Here is a 25,048-nt window from a genome sequence, read left to right as displayed (position 1 = left end):
ATGTGGGAGAAATTACATAAACCTAATTCTATCACTTGACGTACGCCCGATTCTTCAACCAGAATTACCTAAATACCTCGGCATCCATTTTGGCGGTAGGTTAAATTAGTAGTTGCAATAAACAAAGCAGATTAGGCTCAAACCACTATACTGATTGGTTGGAAGCTGGTCTTAACGAGATTGATTTATCAGTCAATCATAAAGCCAATTTGGATCATTAGGGTGCAAATATTAGGTTGCAGTAAAATATCAAACTAATTAGTAACCGAACGCTGCCAAAACAAAGTTCTACGATTACCAATTATGGCAATTATTATTTGCTATGTAATCAAAGAAGAGCTGTTCGATAACCTCGAAATCAATTGGATTTTACAAAACAAACCACACGAACTTGTAAAATGTATAGTGTTATTCTTAACTTTAACTTAAGTTGTATAATTTTATTTTAATTTTGTGAAATATGTACTGATGAATTTATCTCGTACTCGCCCTGCTTATGTATTGTTGAAGTACAATAGAAGAGTAGTAATAAATTAACTAGTAAATTAAGATTATATTAAGCATATCTAATATAACATGTAATTAATAAAACAATTTTTATATTTAAAACAGCAAATTTAAACCCTACAGGTTTTATAAGTGCAGAATACATGTATGGAGGATTCTGGGGAGATTATTCAACTGTTCTCTTTTGAATCCATTCAGTGAACTCGAATCAAATGTATTATCAAAAAGAGACAGACGGCTACTTGGAGCATTCCTTAACATATTTTGGCGGAGTTCGAGAAATAGCATCACAGTTCAGGCTACAATGTCACCAAAGGTGGACTGTAAGGTGATTAAAGTTCTCTAGTCATAAACTATCGAAATTAGGAAATATTCATTAGAAAAGCAAGGAGGATTCAGGGAGTAATTTCACAAGAGACGCACTGAGGTTTCTGTGAATTAACCTAATCTGCAAGAATTTGAGCAGAAACTTCTGTTTCAGAGTGTGCTGCAACCAAAAATTGGTTGTGGTAAGTCAGTTGCAATTTGAGATCACTTGGGAAACTACAGTGGAGCAGTGCAATTGAGACAACCATCAATAACTTGCAAACTGATAAGCACAGGTACAGCCGATATTACCAAATAATTTTACTATAACTGAAAGCTGACCAACCGAGATAACGATTCCATACATCGATCGTTCCTGAAGGTGCCATATAGCGAGACTATTTTTTAAGTAGTGGGAATTTGGGAGTTCTTCCTTTGAAAGAGTAGATACAGATCTCAGCGTTAGTTCATTGGGTCAGAAGTCCAGTTCATAGAAGTTACAACATTCAAACTTGTAAGGCCGCGGCATATCACTATTAAAATATACTGCAAATGTGGAGGTACACATAACTAATGAAAATTCATGTTGGACGCTTCGATGAAGATCTCTCTCTTCATTACATTGCATCAACCGTAATCAAACATTCTAAATAAACTTAGACCTTGTACTTTGTTATAAACTTATCTAAATGTAATTAAATTCCTGTAATGATTAGTAAATACTGAGTAGAAGTGAGGAGGAAAGAGAGAACCTAATTATGCTCATATATTAGATTCATCATCTGTAATATATTGTTCATCAATATGAATGTAAGTGGGCCAATGATACCGTTTTCTTCATCGCGTAAAACTTGTGGGTATTAATTGAAAAATGTTTTCATGCAACTTGCTGATGTTATGCTAATACCATTATTTATAATAATTTCATTGGCTAATGATGCAGATTGCGGAAAATAAACAACGACGTTAAATATATTTATACTGGACCCAACTTCAAAGCAGGGATGTCGAAAAATATCGATATTGTTTTGACCGATATATCGATTTATTGATATTTTTGTAAGCCGATATTTTTCTAAAATATATTTCTTAAATATTATAAAAAATCATTTAATTATATTTTATAAACTGTTTAAATTGGTATTTAATTTTAAGGGTTTAATGTATTTACTTTTAAAGCTTCATTATTTTTGGTAATAAAATATCTGTATGTAATGCAAAAAAATATCGATAAATTTTTTTCTCCGAAATATCGATTTTTTTTTAAATATCGAAAGCGATATATCGATATTTTGAAAAATAGAAATTTTAAAAAATATCGATATTTCTCTCGGTGGCCGACACCCTACTCCAAAGTAAAAAATAGCGGTTTTATCTTCAGAACATCAGTGTCAATATGCTTATTTTTTATTTTTATAAATGTTATGTAGGTTTCCAGTACGTTTACAGGAGCATTATAATATTTATTCAAATATTTTTGATACTTGTTTAGAATTCCTCGTAAGTTTATCAAATATATTATTTAAAGAAAACTTACTTTTTCTATGCTAGTCGTTCTAGTCGGCTCACTGGGACTAGAAATTGTATTACATCCGGCAGTTGTTTTCTTGAAGCCCAATTTATTGACGTCGAAGGCTGAACCGTAACAGTACATGAGAATCATGGTGGTTGGGAAATAAAAGCCGCACGCGGCCAGAATTCGGAGGGAGGCTTTCGGATAAAACGGCTCGCAAGCGTGCATGCCCGTCGGGTTGAAGTAGTATCCGCCATGTTTGATCACCAGTATGCTGAAGAGTGACATGGACCCCACCCACGTTATGCTCATGATGATAATAAACCAAGCCTGAAACAAAATATTGATATGTTATTAAGTGCATTAATTAATTCTATTTGTTAATAAAGTAATATATTACCGAATATACAGGGGTAGACAAAATAATATGAATAACTGACACATACACAATATTTATTTATTAACAAGATGTTCAGCCAAACATTTGCTTTAAAACAGCTGCTATTTTTCACGGAATAGATTCGTAGAATGTCTAAATAGTTTGCAATGGAATGGCGACCCATTCTAGCACCAAAATGTTCGCTAATTGCTTAAATTTGTTGGAGATGGAAATCCACTCCTCACCATCTGCTTTAAAACTTTCTATAGCGATTCTATTGTTGTATTTAATTATAATATATTTGGTGACACTCTGATGTTCATCAAACCAACACCGAATTTTTTTGGCTGTATGTGTTTCGTTTTGTTTTGACGATGTTTTGCAGTAATATGCTAGTCATACCAAGAACTTCATCATTGGGATGTCGAAATATTCATTTGCAGCAATCCTGTCAAGGTTTTGGTTGAGAGGATTAGCTAAATACTACGATAATATAGCCTAAATTATAATGGAATCTTCCCCATGCTTAACTCTAAGAAGCAGGCCGGTCGGATGGAAGGTTTCTTTTGGGGTCCTTCATCCAGAAGATTATAAAAAATTTCGCAATCACAGTCTTTCTATGAATATTATCTTTGCAGAGCATCCATCGTACTGGTTTTGTTAAAACAGTGTTACACAATTAATGATGAGTATTGCTTTTCTTTCGTGGTATCTGATTTATTTTATGTACTGTCTGGCCAAAATTATTGTTAGTTTCAATAAGTCTCTGTCATTTAACTTTGAATTTCAATCGCTATTTCTCTTGTTGATGATGATGTTTTACCCTGTTTATTATTATTGACAGCTACAAGATGTACTCGATTGTATGGTGTTCACATTTTATTGTCTATCCCCTGTATAATAATACTTGCTTCTTAACGTCATGTATTTAGAGAACGGAAGATGATTTAAAAAATAAATCAGTAATAGTCAGTAATTAAATATTCGGTTGATCTTCATTGGTCTAGCAAGTACAAAAACCATACATATGATATTTTATCAGTTGCATACACCTCCATCTTTTACTTCATATTCACACTTACCATAAAGACAAAAGAAACATTAATAATAGGTGTAGCACCTAAAATCACCGAGATTCATTTATCAGTCAGTCATAAAGATAACTTGGATCTATAAGATGCAAATATGGCCACTAATGCACCAAATCAACTAATAATTCAACGTTCTATGATTAATTTCCAATACTTAACGCCACATAACCAACAAAGGACTGCAGTTCTCCAAGATTTCGTCTTACAGTACGAAATAAGGTTATTAAATCACAGCAACATGGACGCAATATATCTACTAGACAATAGCTAGGAAATCAGAAGATTAAAGTTAACCAAACCACAAGAATTTGTATAGTGTAAAGGGTTACTAATAACTTTAAATTTTTTAATTTAAATATTATATATCTCGAGCTCGCTTTACTTGTGTACTAATGCTAGTACAACAAAACAGTAGTCATAAATTAGTTTGCAAATTGAGATTGTACCAAGTATATTTAATATAATATGTAATTAATTAAGGAAATGTTGTGACAGAGTTTGTTTAATAAACACAAATTCCGTATATGGAACTAATAGCAGCCCTGTCAATAATTTTAATGTAGTTAAATACTAATCAATTTTATCCTATTGTTTTTCGAAATATTCCTTTCGAATAAGTCTTTTCGAGCCTTTTGGCTACTACTTGTCTCCATACAAAAAAGCATAACCTATCTATATTTATATCTCTCTACATACGATACTACTTTCGTACTTTAATTTCACTATACAATACTATACTTACAAAAAATGGTACAAGAATGGTAATGACTAAGACATAATTATGAATTAATACGATAGTGTAACAAAAAAGTAAAAAATTTAATGTCTAAACAACCATGCATATTGCATGAGCTATACTATCTATTCAATCAGGTCGAACCAAAAACAAAATAACCCAATAAACGCTTTACAGGGTAACAACATTATTATTCAGGCCATCGAATGAAACCTAAACAACTTTCAAATTAATCCTCCGCCAATATCGTTCCTCTTAACCTACGCTAACGAAAAAACTAAATTAACTTCACGTAAATTGATAAAAAGTATTTTTTTGTTGTACCAATGGTTCCCGGTGGCTTACAAAATTTAATTCCGTTATAAACTAAATGTTTATCTTTCAAATTTTAGAAGGATGTTCATCAGATAAAATACACAGAGAGCTTAAACCAGATATTTTTGATAACATTGGTATTAAAAGCACATTGTTTTTTATTTACCTAGTTTTAGCAGCATTCATTTTCTTTGAGTGTTCGTTACATTGCTATAGTTCCGTTACCTACAGTCCTAATTTGATAAATAATAAAGTATCGGATTCTGTAAGGATGAAAACGAATTTTTGGTTTTAAGAATAAGAAGACGCTACATGTTGGATCAATCAAGACTGTAAGAATATGACAGTCACTATTTATATTTCGGGAATAGGAAAAAAGCAAATAGTTAAGCTGCGAATATATTTTTATTATTTTTCAAAGTACTCGCCACGACAATCTATATACTTTGGCATACGCTTAAACCAATTTTCAAAGCATTTATTCCATTCCGAATGAGATATCTTTAAAACATGTTTTTTGAACGCTTCAAAACTTCTTCGAGCGATGAAAATCATTGACCACGCAGTTTATTCTTCAGTGATGGGAACAAAAAGAAGTTATTGGGTGCCAAATCAGGGCTGTACGGCGAATAACCTACCAACTCGATGTTTTGAGTGCTCAAATAGTCTCTTGTTTGAGCCGATATATGAGAGCTCCCACTGTCATCGTGAAGAACAATCCGTCGTCTCTTGTTTGTTTTCCTTATTTCGCCGAAGACTTCTGGCAAACAAATGGTTGTGTACCAATCAGAATTTACTGTTCTACGATCCTCTAGAGGCACTGTTGCAATATGACTTGTTTTCCCGAAGAAACAGGTCACCATTTTCTTTGAAGTGCTTCGTGCGCGAACAACTTTTGTTGGATTTGGCTCATCTTGTAAAACCCATACAGTCGACTGCTGCGTACTTTCGACCTCATATGAATATATCTATGATTCGTCACCTATCACGATTTTATAAACGTCTTTCGAAGCACCGCGATTGAATTTTTTGTATCAATCGACACGAGCCTGTTTGCATCTTAATCTAAATGAAAGCTTAAAATAGTCATGCACTTGCCACCATAATTTAATACGTAAAATCATACAACGAAAATAATGAACATCGAAAATTTATAATTTATCATGTTTTATGATTAGCGCCTGTGTATACTGAATAACTCAATAACACTAAATGGAAAACCCTTATTTTACGTAAAAAAGTGTCAAAATCATCAATGTTAATAGCTAGATTAAGCTGTTTAATATATTTGACTTTTTACCATTTAATACCTAAAAATGAGGCTATTAAAGATGAGCTCCCGTTACCAAGAGAACAAAACTTGTATTAAGTCGGCTAAAACATGTAATTTCTTGAAAAAGCTTAATGCTGAGAACGTCAACTATTCATCTATTTATCGATTTATCTATTGATTTACTTATTCAGTTATCTTTTCATCGCTATCATGCACCTCTATATTTATTTACTTAGTAATCATTTATAATCATCAAATCACTCTAAATTAAAGATAATAATTTTATGGTTCCTATTGTAAATATAAATTATAATTATATTATATGCCAGAAACTACAGCGGAAATGGCCAAAGTTTCAGATGTGTAGACATGATTTATGGATAATTTGAAGCATATATAAGCGCAACAAAAAGTAGTTATTGCCTTTCCTCAATATTCTGGAATTACACGTCACTATCTGTTCTGGGTATTATCACAATTGGAACTGAAAACTGAACACACTGATCTACAAATTTAATTCAATCCATCGATTGGTCTTAGTTATCAGTATCATAATAGTTATTATTCAGCCTAGCTTATAATTCTCTTAATAATTATACGGCCAATTTAATGTTCTCGATATTCTACCCTTCTTCTCGAAAATTGGTTACACAGGAACGTTTTCATTATGTCTGCAGATCTGTTACCCGACCATTTCGACATCAAGATCTCGCATGCTTATTGGCTTTACTTATTGCGCCATTCCTGATGTAAATAGTTCCAAACCATTTATTTTAATCTCCGTTAAATTATTTTATATTCGTTAATTAAATATGATTTTTATTTTACGACCTGGGTTTAAAACGTGATATCCCTACGTAATAAAACATAGGAAACTAAAATAGAAAAAAATAAAGGGATAAACAAAAATATCTAAGTTCTACTGTACCATGGACAAGATATAACATCTGGCAATAACAATACAATTAAAAAAATATTAAGAATATTGCCATTCATTTTATATTATTTTTTTTATTTTAAAGCCTCCTTTTACCAACTAGAAGTTTATCTGGACTGGGCCTACAGTTTAACGTGGACTTTGAAGCACGGTCCTCACCATTAATCCTACCGACTGGCGAGTGACCAACTTAGAAATCATTCCAGAAAAGATCCAGTCTTACCCAACCTGGTTACTGGAGTGACTGGGATCATGTTCCTTGTCGGATTTTGCACTCTTTCCTGGGACAATCACAATTATTAAACAATCACAAACATAAATGTACGAGCAGGATTCGAATCCGCGACTATCGCAACAGTAGGAGGGCCGTCCTGTCGCCTTTACCACTGCGCCAACCAAGCCGGCATTCATGGTAATTATTTTTATAGCTGGATATTCGCAATGGTGACTATCCTAGTTCGTTTCACATTATAGTTCAATTCATTTTAAAAAACATAAATGGTCGAAAATTTGATCGTAAGTATCATAGATATTTGGAACGATTTATTATTTCCTTGAACGGTACATATCATTGTCTGGGTTTAAGAAAAAAAATATGGAGAATGAATGAACAAATAAAACTTACTTTGGCATTATACATTTTAATTTCTTATTAATGTTAACATATTTTCTTCTTTTTTTCAGAAATATCCTGTAACTGCTATCTTCTATATTTAACTACAACTATTACAACCATTGCTGTAATAATAAATAGAATCAAGTATTGAGTATTGTTAAATTTTTCATCCAATTAATGGATGATGATGTACTAAACATTTTCACGAAAATTTGTGTGGCCCTATGAAAACTGAACTAAGATAAATATATCCCTTAACGTATAATGAATCTGATAATATTTCTGAAAAGGGATTATATTCATTCAAATCTATATTACTTTCAGCGCAGTCATAATATTTTTGACCTACTTTTTGATATATCATTTTTAATTTTACGATCTTGCCTAGGACAATCACAAAAATTAAACAATAACAAACATAATTTACGACCATGCCCCAGCAGGATTTGAAGCCGCGACTATCGCAAGAGTAGGTGAACCGTCCTGTCGTCTTTACCACCGCGTCAAGCAAGCCGTCAACAATTTTGTTTCAGTTCATTTTATAACTGTCAATAATAATGAAGTCAACAACTTTTTGCTTCATGCTATAGGAAGACTATCACGTTTACGATCCGCGTTTGTACGGTGCGATGAAAAATTTTCTAAAATTTTTAAGGTAAATATTTGTTTTGCTTGAAAGCAAAATTAAATTTTAAAACCTCCTCGCAAAATGTCAATATAACTAATAATAGAGCCATTTTATCGTTCCCTTCCTGTAGGCTATAATATTAAACGAGTATTAATTGGTTGGATGTTTACATTTTGTTCAAACCCGTGAATAATATCATATAATGGTTTTATGTTAGAAATTTAATAGAATTACTATTTATTTTACTCAATTATATTAAGTGGTAATGTTTTCAATGGCTAGCTACTCTTGCTGTTGCAATTACTATTTTCAATATTCGCAGTTGGAAGAAATACTAATCTTAAAGAATGTTTTATCTACCTTAACACAGTAGAAAGTACAAAATTAGTTTTAAGTTTGGACGTTTTTAACTAGAACTTTAATTTAGTTTTAGATGTATAATGTATTGCCTTGTGGCAATTGTTATGGGATGACGCAAAAAATAATAACAATAGACATGCAGGCCGACAAAAATATACAAACAAGAACTGTTTGGCATATGTAGAAAGGATTATTTATGATAACACGCCCTTCGATTTGGGTGAACTCCATCAGACACTTATAAGAAAAAATTAACAGTGGAATTGGAAACTAGCGTTAGATTGGAAAAAGCTTAGTTATTGACTTGAATAGTTACTGGCCACGACTCTATAATGCTTTCATTTATATTGAAGCCCTAAATGTTCAATTGGATGTAAAGAAATGAGGTTTTGAATATTGTCTAATGTGTTTTTTAAATATTTGAAATAATTATGTGTAAACTTGACAAACTAATGATATAAATAGGGATATGCAAGCCTAGTTCGTTGAGAAGCTAGTGTTAAAATATCTAAAACCACTACCAGTACGAATTCGCGGCCAACAGTCAAAATTTGAAGAGTATTTCAAAAGTATCAGCTGTAAAAGTTTCAAACCAACAAAACACTATGGTAATATTTTACAACGTTTTATGATAGTTGCATATTCCCAATATTCAAAGCAACTTCCACAGAATTTTGTTAGTTAGTGTCTTCTGTATGCTGAATCCGAAAATGACTTCTGTTCTGTCACATCACGATAGTTTTTTTGGCAAATTGGGAAAACATATTAAATGAGTAATTAAATTAAAGTAATAGAGATTAGAGTTGAAAATTATTATTGTCACAAGCCGATACTAAATCATTTTTTTCCTAGTCAACTTCGGCTAAAACTTCGGCTTCAAGCGCCTCTAAAACGTCCCATAGTAGTCTAATATAACAAAAAAAAATTTATTTTCTTTGCTATCTTTTCGACATCTGGTATCTCTTTAATATCCCGATGAAACCTTTCATCTTGCTCTACACTTATATCTTCCAAATGTTTTGAAAAATAGTCGAGAAGGGAATGAAGAAAATGTACTTTCAGACTCATCAGGCCGTCAGAAATTTAAAATGTTTTTAGCATTCTTTTGATGATTTGTTTATAATTAGGGTCATCAGAATTTTTTTGAAATTTCTCTACAACCTCTATAAAAGCAATTCTTTTTAAAGATGATATATTATAGGTCAGTCATAAGCCGTCTAATCCGATGAAAACAATGCCATTCACCTTTGCTTCTGAAGGTCTTCTTTCCAAGTTTCAAATTCCTGTAAGTTCCTGTTTCTTGAGGTGTACGTTGTGAAGCAGAACTTCTTTAAAACTTCTGTTTGATGAATCTATGAAAATATGGCATTGAATAATTAAACAATATTTTAGAACGTTTTGTGATAGTTTCACATTCCCAATATTGAAAGCAAATTCGACTTTAGTTTTCTTAGTTAGTGTCTTCTGTATGCTGAATCCGAAAATGACTTCCATTCTGTCACGTGACAATAATTTTTGCCGAATTGGGAAAACACATTAAATGAGTAAATAAATTAAACTAAAAGAGATTAAACTTGAAAATTATTATTTTCACCAGCCCATACTAAATCATTTTCTTTTTCCTAGTAAACCTCCGCTAAAGCCCCCCTAAAGCATCCAATAGTATTCTGATAAACAGAAAATTTTTCATTTTCTTTTGTATCTTTTCTATCTCTGGTATCTTTTTAATATGCCGATGAAAATTTTCACCTTGCTCTTCACTCATATCTTCCAAATGTTTTGAAAAGTAGTCGAGATGGGATTGAAGAAAATACACTTTCAGACTCATCAGGCCATCAGAAGTTTAAAATGCTTTCAGCATTCTTTTGATGATTTTTTTATAATTAGAGCATCAGCATTGTTTAAAAATTCCTTCACAACCTCTATAAAAGCAATCCACCTTTCTTTTTAAAGACGATATATTATGGGTCAGTCAGAAGCCGTCTAGTCCGATGAAAATATTGCCATTCACCTTTGCTTCTGAAGTTCTTTTTTCCAAATATGAAGTTCCTGTAGATTTCTTGAGGTGTACGTTGTGAAACAGAACTTCTTCAAGACTTCTGTTTGATGAATCTATGAAAATACGGCATTGTACCCTATCGTATTGGATCTTACACGCACCTATCAATCTTTCAATATTTGTGGAATAAAATAATTCCTGATATTCTGGAATTTCTTATTAATTATAATGTTCAAATAAATATTAGCATTTTTGTTGAAAATCTATAAAATATTGCCAAATACAGTTTATAAAAATACAAAATCTGTGACCAAATCATGTAACCGAGTCAGACTACAAATAATTGGGTTTTGATTTGGATTGGTACTGGTAGGCCATTTTTATAGTTATCTACAAAGTTTGTCAAAACATTAGTAGAAATAATTAGAGTTTATAAACCGATATATGTTGTAAACCAAATGTCAGATTTGATACAAAAACATTTCAACGTGTTGAAATTATATACTTTAATGACGTACATTGGTTGTTATTGAACCGGCTATCTATAATTGGTTAGGTTTAAAGCGCGTGTATTATATCTGAATTCTACAGCGATATAAACTATTGTTGTTTCATTTACTGAAGCTGTTCTTGTTCGATAGAGCAGTAATACCCTTTCCGTTACTATGTTTTGGCTTATTTAATTTTCAATAAAAAAATATTTTCATCTAATAATTGAATTTCTATATGCATACTTATTGTAATGAAAAAAATGGATTGGATCTATTTTTAAAACTAACATCTATCATCGGGTATTCAATAATGCTGTTATTGGAAAAAATCCATCTGTTATCGTCAAACTCATAAAAAAATAACCCAATAGAAAACTGATATCATAAAAACTTGTATTCTAATAAAACCTGAAAAAATTGAATAATCTCTAACGTCGTTATTGTTAGCCTAGGGCAACATAAAAACATAAATTGATTTGTTTTCCTATTTTTTTTTCGCATCGATATTTATACTCATGGGTAGTTTCAAAAGTTTTCCTTGAAAAAAATAAATAACAAAAGCTTACAGTGTCTAAAATTGGCAATAGTTAGAAATCGTTAGTGAACGTTCTTATACAATTTCGTACGATGTATATTTTCAATAACTTAGTCAGCTATTGTAGTTCAACGTCAGACTTAGTCAAACACTTTTGATACGTCTAGAAAGTCTCCTCCGTACCTTGTATATTGTATTGCGATCAATATGTAGAGTTTTTCAGTAAAAGGTGGTATAAACCGTTGATGAAAAAGAAATGAAGCTTTGCTGGGCTGCACTACTTATAGATGCGAATGTTCCTTGCAAAATAAATTATTTTTTAGTTTTTTTTTTATTTTAACTATGAAAATGGAAACAATTTAAAACTTATCTCACAGAGGTGATTGTAATATAGTATCACAAAAATATTGATTTACTATAGTAATTTACTATTTTTCCCGGAAAAAAAAAACACAACATTTCAAAATTCGCCATGTTAAGTCAAACATAAATCAGAAGCGCTACGAAATATTTACGTCTCTTACCGTTTCCTAACCATCATTTCCACTTTCTAACGCTGGAACATTAGAACTCGATTTTATTTGGATTAATTATATTATATTTCTTAGTTACCAAAATTATCTTTCTACTACCAATGGAAGTGAAAGATAAACGAAAAAATTAGCCTTGATTTCTCAATACAAATTATTTAAATCTGACGAGACTCCGACAGTCACTATCGATGAATGATAGTGACTATACTATATTGATCCAAATGAAATAATAATATTAAAAAATACTAGGACTATTACAGAATTGAAGCGAGTGAGTATTCTAGACATGAATTCTAGATATTAACCATTAAATGTCATAGAATATTGAAGAACATTAACTAAAACTACTACCGGTATAAGACCTAGCAAGAAAATCACTAAGTGTTGGTAATAACTCTAAAGATTATCCAGTAATAACACAATCGTCAGTTGAAAACAGTATTATTGAAATCAAGTTCCCTGCATTCCTAAAACAACTCAAAATTGTATCGATAGCAAACCTAACGAAATCCTTGATGATAATTTGATACAACATAGGGCTTCCAAAATATTTATTTTACAAAAAAAAAGGTTGAGACCATATACATTTGATAATGAATGTGAATGTTCTTAAAAGTTTAGAAGCTTTGTAATATTACCTTGCAATATTTGGGTTAGTAAAGTGAACAAATTGTAATTTTACAATTTATTTTAATAATAACCTTATACTTATACACAACTGTAATACTTCAACAAGTACTTTAAAAAATATAATTTTATACATGTTTTAACATATCAAGTTCTCTATGAATTCCTAAACTAGATCTCTGCTTAGTTTCTTTTACTTTACGTAGTTTCAGTTACAACCTTTGGATTCATACATTATCCGCACGTAAGGGTTGTTCGACAGTGTCAGTTACCGTGTGTTTACGTTTGTGTCAGTTACCCTTAACCTGGCGAAGTAAATCAGATATTTGGATTTCTGTAATCTAGTCATGATGGAATTTGATTGACACTTGCTGAAGGCTTGAATCGAATTAACATTTTCTTTGTTTTTCGAGAAAATAAGATTGTTCGGTACTGCTTAGTAGTAAATATTCAGTTAGTTCAATTAGAAGCCTTCTGTTTGATTGGCAATTGAATCTTGTAGAAATGTATACTGACTTCTTGCACACCTGTACGATCAAACCCAACTCAAATTTTATCAACAGTGTTATTTACCTGGATATTGCGTTAATTACACTTTAAGTACAATTAAAAGTACTTAAATTCGTAAATACTTACATTATTATAGTCTTTGTGCTGGGAATAAACAACCGCTGTTTAAACTATACCAGCTGGTTCGCCCTTTGCAAAATATAAACACATTTCTCTAACAATTTTCTGTTTTGGAACGAAAATACACAACTTCTTTGTAGTTCTTTCCGATGTATAAATACATTAGGCATCCTGACGCAATCGATACACATTATAATATCTAATAATAACGCAAAATTGATATAACAATTTATTAATATGATTTGTACCCGTACAAACCTGTGCAATGTTCAGATTTCAAGGTTTTTATTACATTACATTCAGCTATAGTAGTTCAACGTCAGACTTAGTCAAACACTTTTGATACGTCTAGAAAGACTCCTCCGTACCTTGTATATTGTATTGCGATCAATATGTAGAGTTTTTCAATAAAAGGGGGTATAAACCGTTGATGAAAAAGAAATGAAGCTTTGCTGGGCTGCATTACTTATAGATGCGAATGTTCCTTGCAAAATAAATTATTTTTTAGTTTTGTTTGTATTTTAACTATGAAAATGGAAACAATTTAAAACTTATCTGACAGAGGTGATTGTAATATAGTATCACAAAAATATTGATTTACTATAGTAATTTACTATTTTTACCGGAATTAAAATTACACTATTTTAAAGGACTATTTTTCTTTCCAATACTTTCTTTTGACAGAAATAACTTTTATTTTGGGTAAAGTAAATACATAGAAGTGTTATAATGCAGTTTTTCAAAAATAATCATCCAGCGTATTGCTTTTTTAATTATAGCCACTTCAACACTGTTGTGTTATTTAGTGTCAAGCGCATTGTAATGAAACCTTGTTGAGTTGTGCTGTGGACGCATGTGAATATTCTTACCAAAAAGAATTGTACCATAAGTACCATTCTTCGCTCTAATGGTAATACCTTGCACTGTAATTATTAAAAAGATTAAACGCTATTCTTAATAGTCAGCTTGGTTGGCACAGTGGTAAAGGTGACAGGAAAGTCCACCTACTCTTGCGATATTCGCTGGTTTGAATCCTGCTAGGGCATAGTCGTAAAATGTATGTTTGTGATTGTTTAATTTTTGTGATTGTCCTAGGTAAGAGTGCAAAATCCGAAAAGCAAAATGATCCCAATCACTCCAATCCAGCTGAATCCTCGGTGGTAAAAAGAGCCTTTTCAGTCTGGCACCACGGTTTGATCGCAAAGTGCGTGCGGTTAGGCCTCCCAGAAGACCTAACCGCTCTCTTCAAGTCCTATCTCTCATAAAGAAATATCTCTCTCAGAAAAGAGCACATTGACGTTGCGTTTTACGTTGACGAAACAGCTTTCTTCACGACCGCCAGGTTCGAAGTTACAATTCATGAATGTTTACAGAAGCAGCTCGATCATGCGGTCAAGTGGTTCAAATTCTGGAGGTTGCAAATCAATCCCCTGAAAACCCAGGCCATCATTTTCCATAAGAAACATTATGCACTGCGCGTCTCGCCACATAAGATCGACACCGCAATAATTCCATGGCTGGATAACGTCACGTACCTAGGTCTTCACTTCGACCGGCGGTTCGGTTGGCATTCTCAAATCCAGCAAGCAATCCAGAAAGGTTCGGGGATAGCAAACCTGCTATCTCTTCTGATCTGCCCTTCTTGCAGATTTCCCATCTCCATTAAATGCTTATTTTACAAGAGGTTTATTCGGTCCGTATTCCTCTACGGATCTAATGTCTACTTCAAGTTTGTTACACCCAACCAGGTCAAACGGCTCAAAGTTTTCCAAAATAAGCTCCTCAGAAGATTATGAAACGCTCTATTGTTTGTCAGAAATAATCAAATTCATAGAGAAACTGACACTGCATAAGTCAAGCACTTCATATATCAATCATTCTCCAAACAACAACTCAGCTCAAGTTCTTCTGAAAACGCGCTTCTTCGAGATCCGGTTGACATGCTGGGATTTTACCACCACGTCACCGCTAAACTCCCCCCCCTTTTCCAGGCTGAAACAACCTCATCCATCGCTACAGTCATAACTTTTGCCCCCATACAACAGTATCCAGTTGTGTGTTAACTCAGGTTCGCGAGTCAATAGAATCGCCGGGTCCTCGTGCCCAATAACGGTTGCCCGATCAACGGGTGCCAATATCCCCAAATTTAATGCAGTAGCAGTAGCGATCCACAGGGGTCAATTATGAGGCGATTTTGGTTTAGTGTATTGGTAAGCCTAGAGCTAGTCCCACATAACCCGGTCCAACTCGTCACTCCAGGGCAAGTCTCCGCGACCAGGTATTCCACCAGCTGGTATTAGGCCAGAACAAAAAAAAGGAACCCTTAAAATATATAAAAAAGAAATTCTTAATAGAAATAGTGTTTAACAAAATTTGATTTAAGCTTAATATTGAACCAAATATTGTTCAAATTTTTTAAAGAATATTGGTTCGTTCAATTATGGTCAAAAATTGGTGATAAAGTCCATCAGACACTATTTTCTCGTATTAAATTCTTTCCAAACTATTGTCTTGATACATTTTTCTTCCACGATTATTCATAAATATACAAATTTTAACCAGCAAATATACCTTTCTCATTATTTCGATATTTTCTGACAACTAACTTGGTTTCTTATAGCCATAAAATAAACAAACAAGCAATATATGATAACATAAAGAACAAGTAAAAAAACGATATTAAAGCTACCGTTCCTCCTGATTCACCCCTTTTACGACAGAGGGCGATCTTCTTGTGGGGAGGTCCAATCCGACGATCGACATAAAAAAACCGAAACCCGTCACCACGCCGCGCCAATAAAAACATCATTCCCAGATATTGAAAGGAAACTAGATTAGCCGGTTCGGAACTTCGCCGATCCGCTTCCAATCTTTAACCGATGAGCCGGATCATTCATCAAACATGTCGCAAACATTTAAACGGAAAAAAGTACCTCGACTCGGAACGATGCCGGTCCGATTTTTTTTACAGTGGCTTCGGTTGGGATACGTGGGTGAGCTATAAACTCAATTTTCGGTAAAATGAAATAACAATTTATATTTTATGATATTTTTTTCGTGGGGTAGTGTAGTGACTTGACTTTTTATATGTTTACTTCGAATTTAATGCGATACAGATTACGGATAAAAATTGAATTTTTAATCTATATATTAATCTCCTTAGAGAAAATTTTTCCTGACTTTTTGAAAAAGCTTAAATGGAGGAAGAATACTTAGACCAAATATGTTTGTGTAATATGCTCTATAAATAAGTAAATTCCAGTAAAACGAAATAGACCCAAAACAAGCAACAAAAAATAGACGTCAGATCGGTGATACAAAATATATAAACAAATATTTTATGCTCTGGCCCACGCGTAGCCAGCTCCAATTCTGATACACTAGATTGTTCCCCGTTTCTATTGTATGTAATTCGACTATGGACATACAGTTTTACGTTGTGACCTAAATATGACAACGCAGCAAAATTTGAGAGCAACAAGAATTGTCTATTTTCGAAAAAGATATTAGATTAGAAAAAGATTCTTAGAAAAGTTGCTCTTAATTGCAAATGGAAAATTATTGGTATTAACTTCTAATCCCATTTCAGGTTCCATTAGTAAATGTATCTGCTAACAAAGCAGTAAGCAAATATTGCAGGTAATAAATACATTAATTTGTACATCAAGAGTCAAAATGAATATTATAAAGAATATTAGCAAGAAGAATTGAAGCATTGAAGAATATTATAAAATAATTTGTAAAATTTAAAATTCTAATTCAATTTAATTTTAATTTTCAGTGTTATTAATCGTGTCAGTTTAAAATATTTTTAACAAGGAAATTAAACCGACTTAACCGAAAAAATAATCAAACTTAGATTGTTAACACCAATAAAACAAAACGTTTCAAAACAAAATATTTGCCTAATAATCATTACAACTAAATAAAAATAAGCAAAGACATTGTTTCATCTATCTACTACACGTATTTTATATTCTACTATATACACACAATTTAGCTTAATACCTACCTAAACTTATTTATCTATTTACAATATTAATTTAACTGCTACCAATTGTCATCTGCCATCACTGTCATCAATTTGAAGTCGGTGCCGAGCAACTAATTAGATTTGTCTTGTTCGTAATTTAATTTTGTGTATACGTCATAAATTTTTTTGTATTGTTTTGGCTAGGCACCAACTTCAAAGTGTGCCAAAGCCAAGCAATGTCCATAACAATAGCTGATGGTTCCTTCAAATTCTTTAAAAGCTGACTTTCAAACCAATGCAAAAACAAGTTATGGTTCATTTCTCCATGGTTGCCTTCGACTTGGAGGAAAGCACTAGTTCTGCACCAGAAATAAAACAATTCCTGCTTCCTGCATAAAGAATTATCTGTTACAAATGAATTTTTGGCTAACAAAACCTAATCGATAGTTATTCCATCGTTAACCTTTTTCCATCAACTCTAGCGGTCTTTACACTATATCTATCATCGTCTCACCATGAGTAAGCCTATGTACCATTCTGAAATATTCATGTCTCATCCAAATATAAAAATTGATATGATAATTTTTCCTTGATTTTGTTATATGTTTTTGAAAATTGTATTCTTTTAAAATCTCCGAAGTTTCCATTAAACCCCTTCGTGGATTACCTTTACACCTCTTAAATCCTATATTAGCCAATAGTGAATGAAGGGATGTTCTACAACTTTTCATGGCAAAAACTACTTTCCGTTTTTATATATTTTTGTATATTTGTACTCTGATACAACTAACATCAAGCTGATCTTGATTCGTCAACCATTTCGCATAAGAACGGTTTCTTTTTGTTGAATTTAAGGTTATATTGTTTTTTATATTTCGAGATAATTTAGTGACCGTGCCCGTATTAACATTCAGTACAGCTGCAACACGCAACAACAACAGAGTATTTTCAATAAAAACCGTGGCAATGAATATTTAACAGTAAAAATGCCTACATCTCTAACATATTATACTGGCAAGAGGGTGCCTCCATTATCTCGTTCTTGTTCGAAATAACTGATTACAGACGTAATAAATTTTTGACTCTGATTGTGTAACGGCTTCGGCATTTTTAACCAGAGTAATAATAAACGGCGATTTCAAATTTATTAAAATAAAGCGTCAAAACAACGCTTGCCGGTTCATGGCCCGTAAATATATTTTGAAGAATTTTACAGACGTTTGACAAATGGACGACTTTTGCAGGTTCATTCGGTTACATGTGTAAACCTGTCAAACAGCATTTTATCTCTTTTTAAATACAATAAAATGAGAAGAAAAATATCGTCCGACTATGAAACGAATTTACAAGTTTCCACAGCCACATATTGATGAATGCGTTACTATCGTTTTGAACAGACTATACCAGGAATATTAAGCTGCGGTAGTTTTCTATAACTCTGAATGAGTTTTTTCATTATAATGCGATGATATAAATAAGCCTCATGCCTGTTAATATAATTAACTCACTACTTTGTAATATTACAATATCTTTTTATGCAGTTTATCTTTTAATATTGTGGCGACCTTGAAGCATGTCGAATTTTACATCGTGGAATAACGGTCTACAAAATACCTAGAAATATAATCCCAGATGTTGAACACGGGCGGGGTGCCAGCAGCGCCAACTAGAACCCGATAATGAATAACTGGCAACCCCGAGACGTTTATCTGGGATGTTATTGAAGGTTATTTCCATTGATTCAGTGCTCAACCATCGTTTGGTTTAGACGTGCCACCATCGACTGCCCAAGCCTCGTCACCACAGGTAACTCCGCTGCTATCCGTTTTATCTAATTGTATTTTCACATTTTTTTATATAGCCAATAAATAACGGTCACATAATGTAAACACCACTGTTTCATTTCGTTTTACCTCCATTCATCGAGCCACATCATTTACCCTAAAATATTAATTATGGTAACAATACATAATGGTACATAATATACAGTAATATTAAATGTTTCTGAGAACCACAAATCTATGGTGTATGAAGGCGTCGGAGCTTATGGACTAGGTGTCAGAGCCATAGGCAGTGATGGTTGCAATCTGCGCGATATTCCACATTCAATTTTATCTTAATCTAATTACTATTTTCCGTGTTATGGTGTTAGAGAACTTTTCGATAGCAGGCTCTAATTTATAAATATCGTATCTAACACATAAATATCATATATTTAATATATCGAGGTTACTTAATTATGAATATTGCTATGACATACAACAATCTGTTACCAAGTTATATACTAAAAAAGTAAATATATCATCTTAATAATGGGAATGTAAAATGTCTGCCGTGCCTCTAAGCACATGTTCGATATCGAATATAGGAAATCCAGATACAAACATAATAGAAAAAAACATCGCCATTTTTTCGATAGTATGGCAAAATTCTACGTTATCATAGATCATAAAATATCTGGATATATTTTTGTAGGTTTTGTAAAGGTAAAAGCGAAATTGAGTTCGGTTGAAAAATATAAATTTTTTATAATACAACCTGAATTTTGTTAACTCACAGCCTGTCAGAAGGTATTTTCAATAGTTTTTTAGTTCTCTTTTCAGTTCTAATAATTTATTTACTGATTATCTATTTAACTATATAAGATTTATAATGAACGTTTTCTTCAAGTAACTTGGAACTATACTGTTGGTCAATGCCAGTATAGATTATCTGGAGGTACAGAGCCCCCACAATGACGTATATTTTCTGATCATTATTGAAATTTCATTAAGATTTTCAATTGTTGATCTACTGTTAGTAACTATTAAACATTTTTCAGAACAAAAATTGAAAATTTGAACATATGGAAATTGAGGTCAACTATCTCCTCTTCTCTTCTTGAAGCGGTTGGTTATTTCAATAATTTTTCTGTAAAAAATTAATTAAATTCAAAGTAGAGCTAAAATAGAGCTTAAACATTTAATGCACACTACTATTTACTATCTCATTCGAGCATAACCATTTAGAGCCAGTGAAATTCTAAACCAAATTCTGTGTTTCGTTTTGTAATCTTATTTTACGTGGATTATATAATGTTTATTTTCATTGTATTTCATTCGTTAATAATTACATTTTCATGCTGTACTATTGGTGGTAAACTACGTATCAGTTATATTGTAATTATATCACTAATAGTATAGAAAAGAATTATAGAATTACAGAACAGATTTGATAGAATATTTTTTGGTTTATAATATTATTTGGACTGGACGTACTAGTTAACGTGAGTTCCGAGACTCACTCCTCGACGTTAAGTCTTATAAAGTAATCACGAACTTAGATACCATCCAAGAAAGCATTCAGTCTTCAATTATATGAAGCATAGAAGCAATCATAAACATAAATGTAGGAACACTTCTCGGTGTATATATTTTTACTTATTTTTTAGAAAAATATCCAAAGTATCACTATGTTTAATATACTATAAAAGAACGAGATTACAAAATAACATTTAACGAAAATTCTCCGATTCAATTGTACATTTAATATAAAACCATGTATTACTTTATAGCATAGGAGAGAAGCAAATAATATTAGTTATTATATTTATAACAAATAACTATAAACAAATATACTTTCAAACAGTTAACAAAAACGTTGTTCATTTGAAGTAGACCTATTTTGATTATTCTGATATATCTTGTGTATATAGTCTGTTCAAAGTTTTTTTAGTAATGAGTCGTGGATATTTGTGACGTGGAAACATTACAATGTTTCCGCATCAACTCTAAGTTTTAGTTCAGTTTGGCTTTGACATACAAGAATATTCTAATCTAAATAAAATAGTTGAACAAAAATGTTATCAATTATGATTTATTTTAACACTAGCGACCCGCCCCGGCTTCGCACGGGTGCAATGCTGATACTAAATTAAATACACTACAGAAAAAATATGAACGTTGTATATAAAAACATAGCGGCCCGCTCCGACTTTGCACGGGCATAAAATATATATGCCTATGTCACTCAATGAAAACATGATAAAAATCCATCCAGTATTTTTGGTTCATTCATTACTGCCCTTGGCTTGCACGCATTAAATTTGGAGTAAAACAATTCCTCTTCCCCTATACTTACTATGAAGATTTCCTGCTATCTTTGGAATATCTAAATTCATACAATTTTTATTACATTACACATTTTTAAACGCAAATTTTAAATTTGTAATATCTCCGAAAATATTTGTTTAACTTATATGCTGTAAGGAACCATATTGATCTATATTAATTGCACACTGTATTTAAGGTACTTAATTCGATAACGATTAATGCCGTATTGCTTAAAATAGCTTCGTAAATAAGCCATTTTCTCACGTAAAAAGTAAACAATAAAAATGGTTAATGTGGGTTATCCCTAAAAGATAAACATATACCATCGCGGACTTTTTTGTAGACCTTTTTATGGTGTACAATACTGTAGTACATTAATTTGATCTAACTCGTAGGGTTAGGCAGCGTTTTTGCTAATTGCTATATAAGCCTAAAAAAATAGGTTAATTTACGACATCACGTTAGAAACCTCTAAAATTAGCAATGTTGCCTTAGTACATTATGCATGTATTATACATATAAACCTTCCTCTTGAATCACTCCATCTATTGAAAAAACCGCATCAAAATCCGTTGCGTAGTTTTAAAGATTTAAGCGCACATAGGGATATAGGGACAGAAAAGGCGACTTTGTTTTATACTATGTAGTGATTATAGTATATCTAATACATATATTATCGAAGGACTTAAAACTACAATTAAGAATACAGGCATAATAGTTTGTAGGTTAAGTTTATTTTGTTTACATTAAACTCTGTTCCACACCACCCATGAGGTAGAGTTTCTAAGCGTGTTTTGTTATTTAGTAGTATCGCCTGGAGGCTTAATCCACCTAATTAACAATTGTATATCTGAGAAAAGTATTTTGCTTTGATTTGAGAGCATATTTACCTTTTTACGTTTAGTGCTTGTTCCCATCGATGGTTTATTTACTTGTCAAGTCATCTTGGTATCACTGTATATTTTATTTCTTCTGCTACTATTTGTGTACAGCATTCTTCATAAAATTAATCACTGAATTATGTCTAATGCATTTACTATATCTACAAAAATGTCTGGAAGTTCCATTAAACCTCTCCGAGGGTTATTTTTACACAGTTTAAAGCCTATGCCCTGTAAGAGTGTATGGAAGTATGTCTTCTTACATTCCTCAAAAAGCTGCATGTCCCTAACTCTTTTATGTTTGCTTTCCAGACAGACAATTTTCTCAAAAATAATTTTATTAAATTATGTTTATATCGATTAAATAGTTTGTGTACTTACTGTTCTTATACATTTTACATACGTATATTTGGTCTCGAATAGTCCAATATCAAGATAGTCAAGATTCGTCACCCACTTTGTGTGTAGACGGGTTTTCTATAAATTATATTTAATAACATTTTTGTTCAATTAATTTATTTAGATTAGAATTTTTTGTATGTCAAAGCTAAACCCAACTAAAACTCAGAGTTGATGCGGCAACATTGTAATGTTTTCGTAATGTAATGTCAGAAATATCCACGACGCATTACTAAAAAAACTTTAAATAGACTATAGAGCACTTGATTTCAATCATACTATTCTCATAGTTCCCAACTGGCAGTTCAGCTATTATTAGGTGCCCTTTAGAGTTATTACCTGCATTTATTAATTTTCCTGCCAAGTGTTATATGTATTTTTTACTTAGTGTTCTTCAATTTTCTACTAAAATTGATGGTTGTTTGTCATAGTCGCTCATTTCAATTTCATAAAAGTTCTGATATTCTTTATAAAAATTAATGAAGTAATCCAAATAAAATCGAATCGTGCTAAATTTTCAAATGTTTCGTAGGGTTTCTTATTGGTGTTTGACTTAGCGAATTTTGAAATTATGTGTTTTTGTTTGAGATAAAATATCAGTAATTCTACTTTTAATATATATTTTTAGTATCCCTCTATGGTATATTATTTTTATAAATCAATATTTTTATGGTTTTTTAATAAAGTTATCTAACCTATTATAAAATGATAGTAAAATGGTTAGTTAAAGCAAAATGAATGTTAAAATTACATCAAAAAATGTTTACCAACACTATATACTTCAACCAATTAATCAAATATTATTTAATACTGCGAAATTTCCAGATAATATAGATGAGTAGAATTCATTTTTTAAACCTGTCGATACCATTCGGTACAGAGAAATTTTGAAAACTGAAATATCGAATACATTTGTTTCCTTAGTACGAACTCTGAATGGCATATTTATCTACAATAATTTTCCTTAGTTACGATAACGATTTGATTAAAAATATATTTTCACTAAAACCAATATTACGTATTTACATACTAAATATTCCGCAGAACCTTTCGCTGAAGTCACGTAATTCGGTAAAGCGAAATCAAGAAAGGAAAATCTCCATGTGGAAACCCTTTTTAAAAACGTCAGAAACAGTTGATTAACCCTTTTACGATCCGCTGACCTAATACGTGATAACAGTCCATTCGAAAATGAATATGTCTTAACCAAAAACCAGACTGCGTCTGTAAAAACATCATTTTCAGATATTAAATTAGTGTAGTTGTGGCTGGACCCTTTTCGATTTTATCAAATGGAATCCTTTCAGATTCATCTGAAATATATAACGTATGACACCAGAAATTTTCTAAAAATAACAAGATGATTTGTAAGCATATTTAAAACATTATCCTTAGTTATTGTATGGTATTTATATTTACCATACCATTAGACTATTAGTAGTAAGGCTGAATATTTAGTAATTGATAATTTTTGGTAATTGATAAAAAGAAGGTTTAGATAAATATTCAAATAGTTATAGAAAGTGTGGTTTTGAATTAATAAGTAATTGTCATTGCTAAAATGGTTTTGTATCAAAGAAAAAATATTTATTGCATCTAAGATACAGTATGAAACGATTTTTAAAGGACAACGTAAGATTTTTCAATAAACAATAATGCTGTTTACCTATATACCCTTGAATACATATTTTTGCCTTTATAATTGTCAAATTAGAGCGTCGATAATATGTTTCGTTTAGCTTAATTTTAATTTTTGTCATTCTGCTCTCGATAAAACTTCTAGCTGTAACCTCTGCATACAAAATATCCAAAATATCTCAAAATATCCTTTCTTGAACCACCATTAGTTGTTTCTCTAAGGAGTATTTTTATTTTCACTACAAATTCACTTTCAAAATATCTAGTTAAACATCTCACTGATTATAATAAGTCAAACTGTTCCTTCATACATACATATACATATATATATATATATATATATATATAACGCTGAAATGCTATATATTATTTTAATAATAATATCTGTTCTCTTTAAATTAGTAGAATGTTTATAATTATATACAAACAATTAATAATTAAACCTTAGTAGTAAACATTGCTTAAAAAGGAGAGAATGCTATCTACAAAATTCTTTAAAACATTATTAAAAATAATTAGAAGTTATAAACCGGCAAACGTTGTAAACCAAAGGTCAAATTTAATGTGACAACATTGCGAGTTACTAATGC

The 25,048-nt window shown here is 31.7% G+C and overlaps 1 protein-coding gene across 1 annotated transcript in view; it reads right to left on the bottom strand.

Moving 5' to 3' along the window:
* The window catches only part of LOC143206677 (uncharacterized), a 209,396-nt gene that overhangs the window by 74,740 nt on the left and 109,608 nt on the right, over positions 1 to 25,048 (bottom strand). Inside the window, exon 2 of the mRNA XM_076419334.1 lies at positions 2,351 to 2,656. Coding sequence (XP_076275449.1) covers positions 2,351 to 2,656 — 306 coding nt within the window. The remainder of the gene's footprint in view (positions 1 to 2,350; positions 2,657 to 25,048) is intronic.

The sequence above is a fragment of the Rhynchophorus ferrugineus genome, unplaced genomic scaffold (assembly GCF_030347505.1).
Source record: "Rhynchophorus ferrugineus isolate W39M unplaced genomic scaffold, kcgeb_rfMv2 rfM1, whole genome shotgun sequence".
In the NCBI taxonomy this organism is placed as follows: Eukaryota; Metazoa; Arthropoda; class Insecta; order Coleoptera; family Curculionidae; genus Rhynchophorus; species Rhynchophorus ferrugineus.
This window is presented reverse-complemented; position numbering and strand designations above follow the sequence as displayed.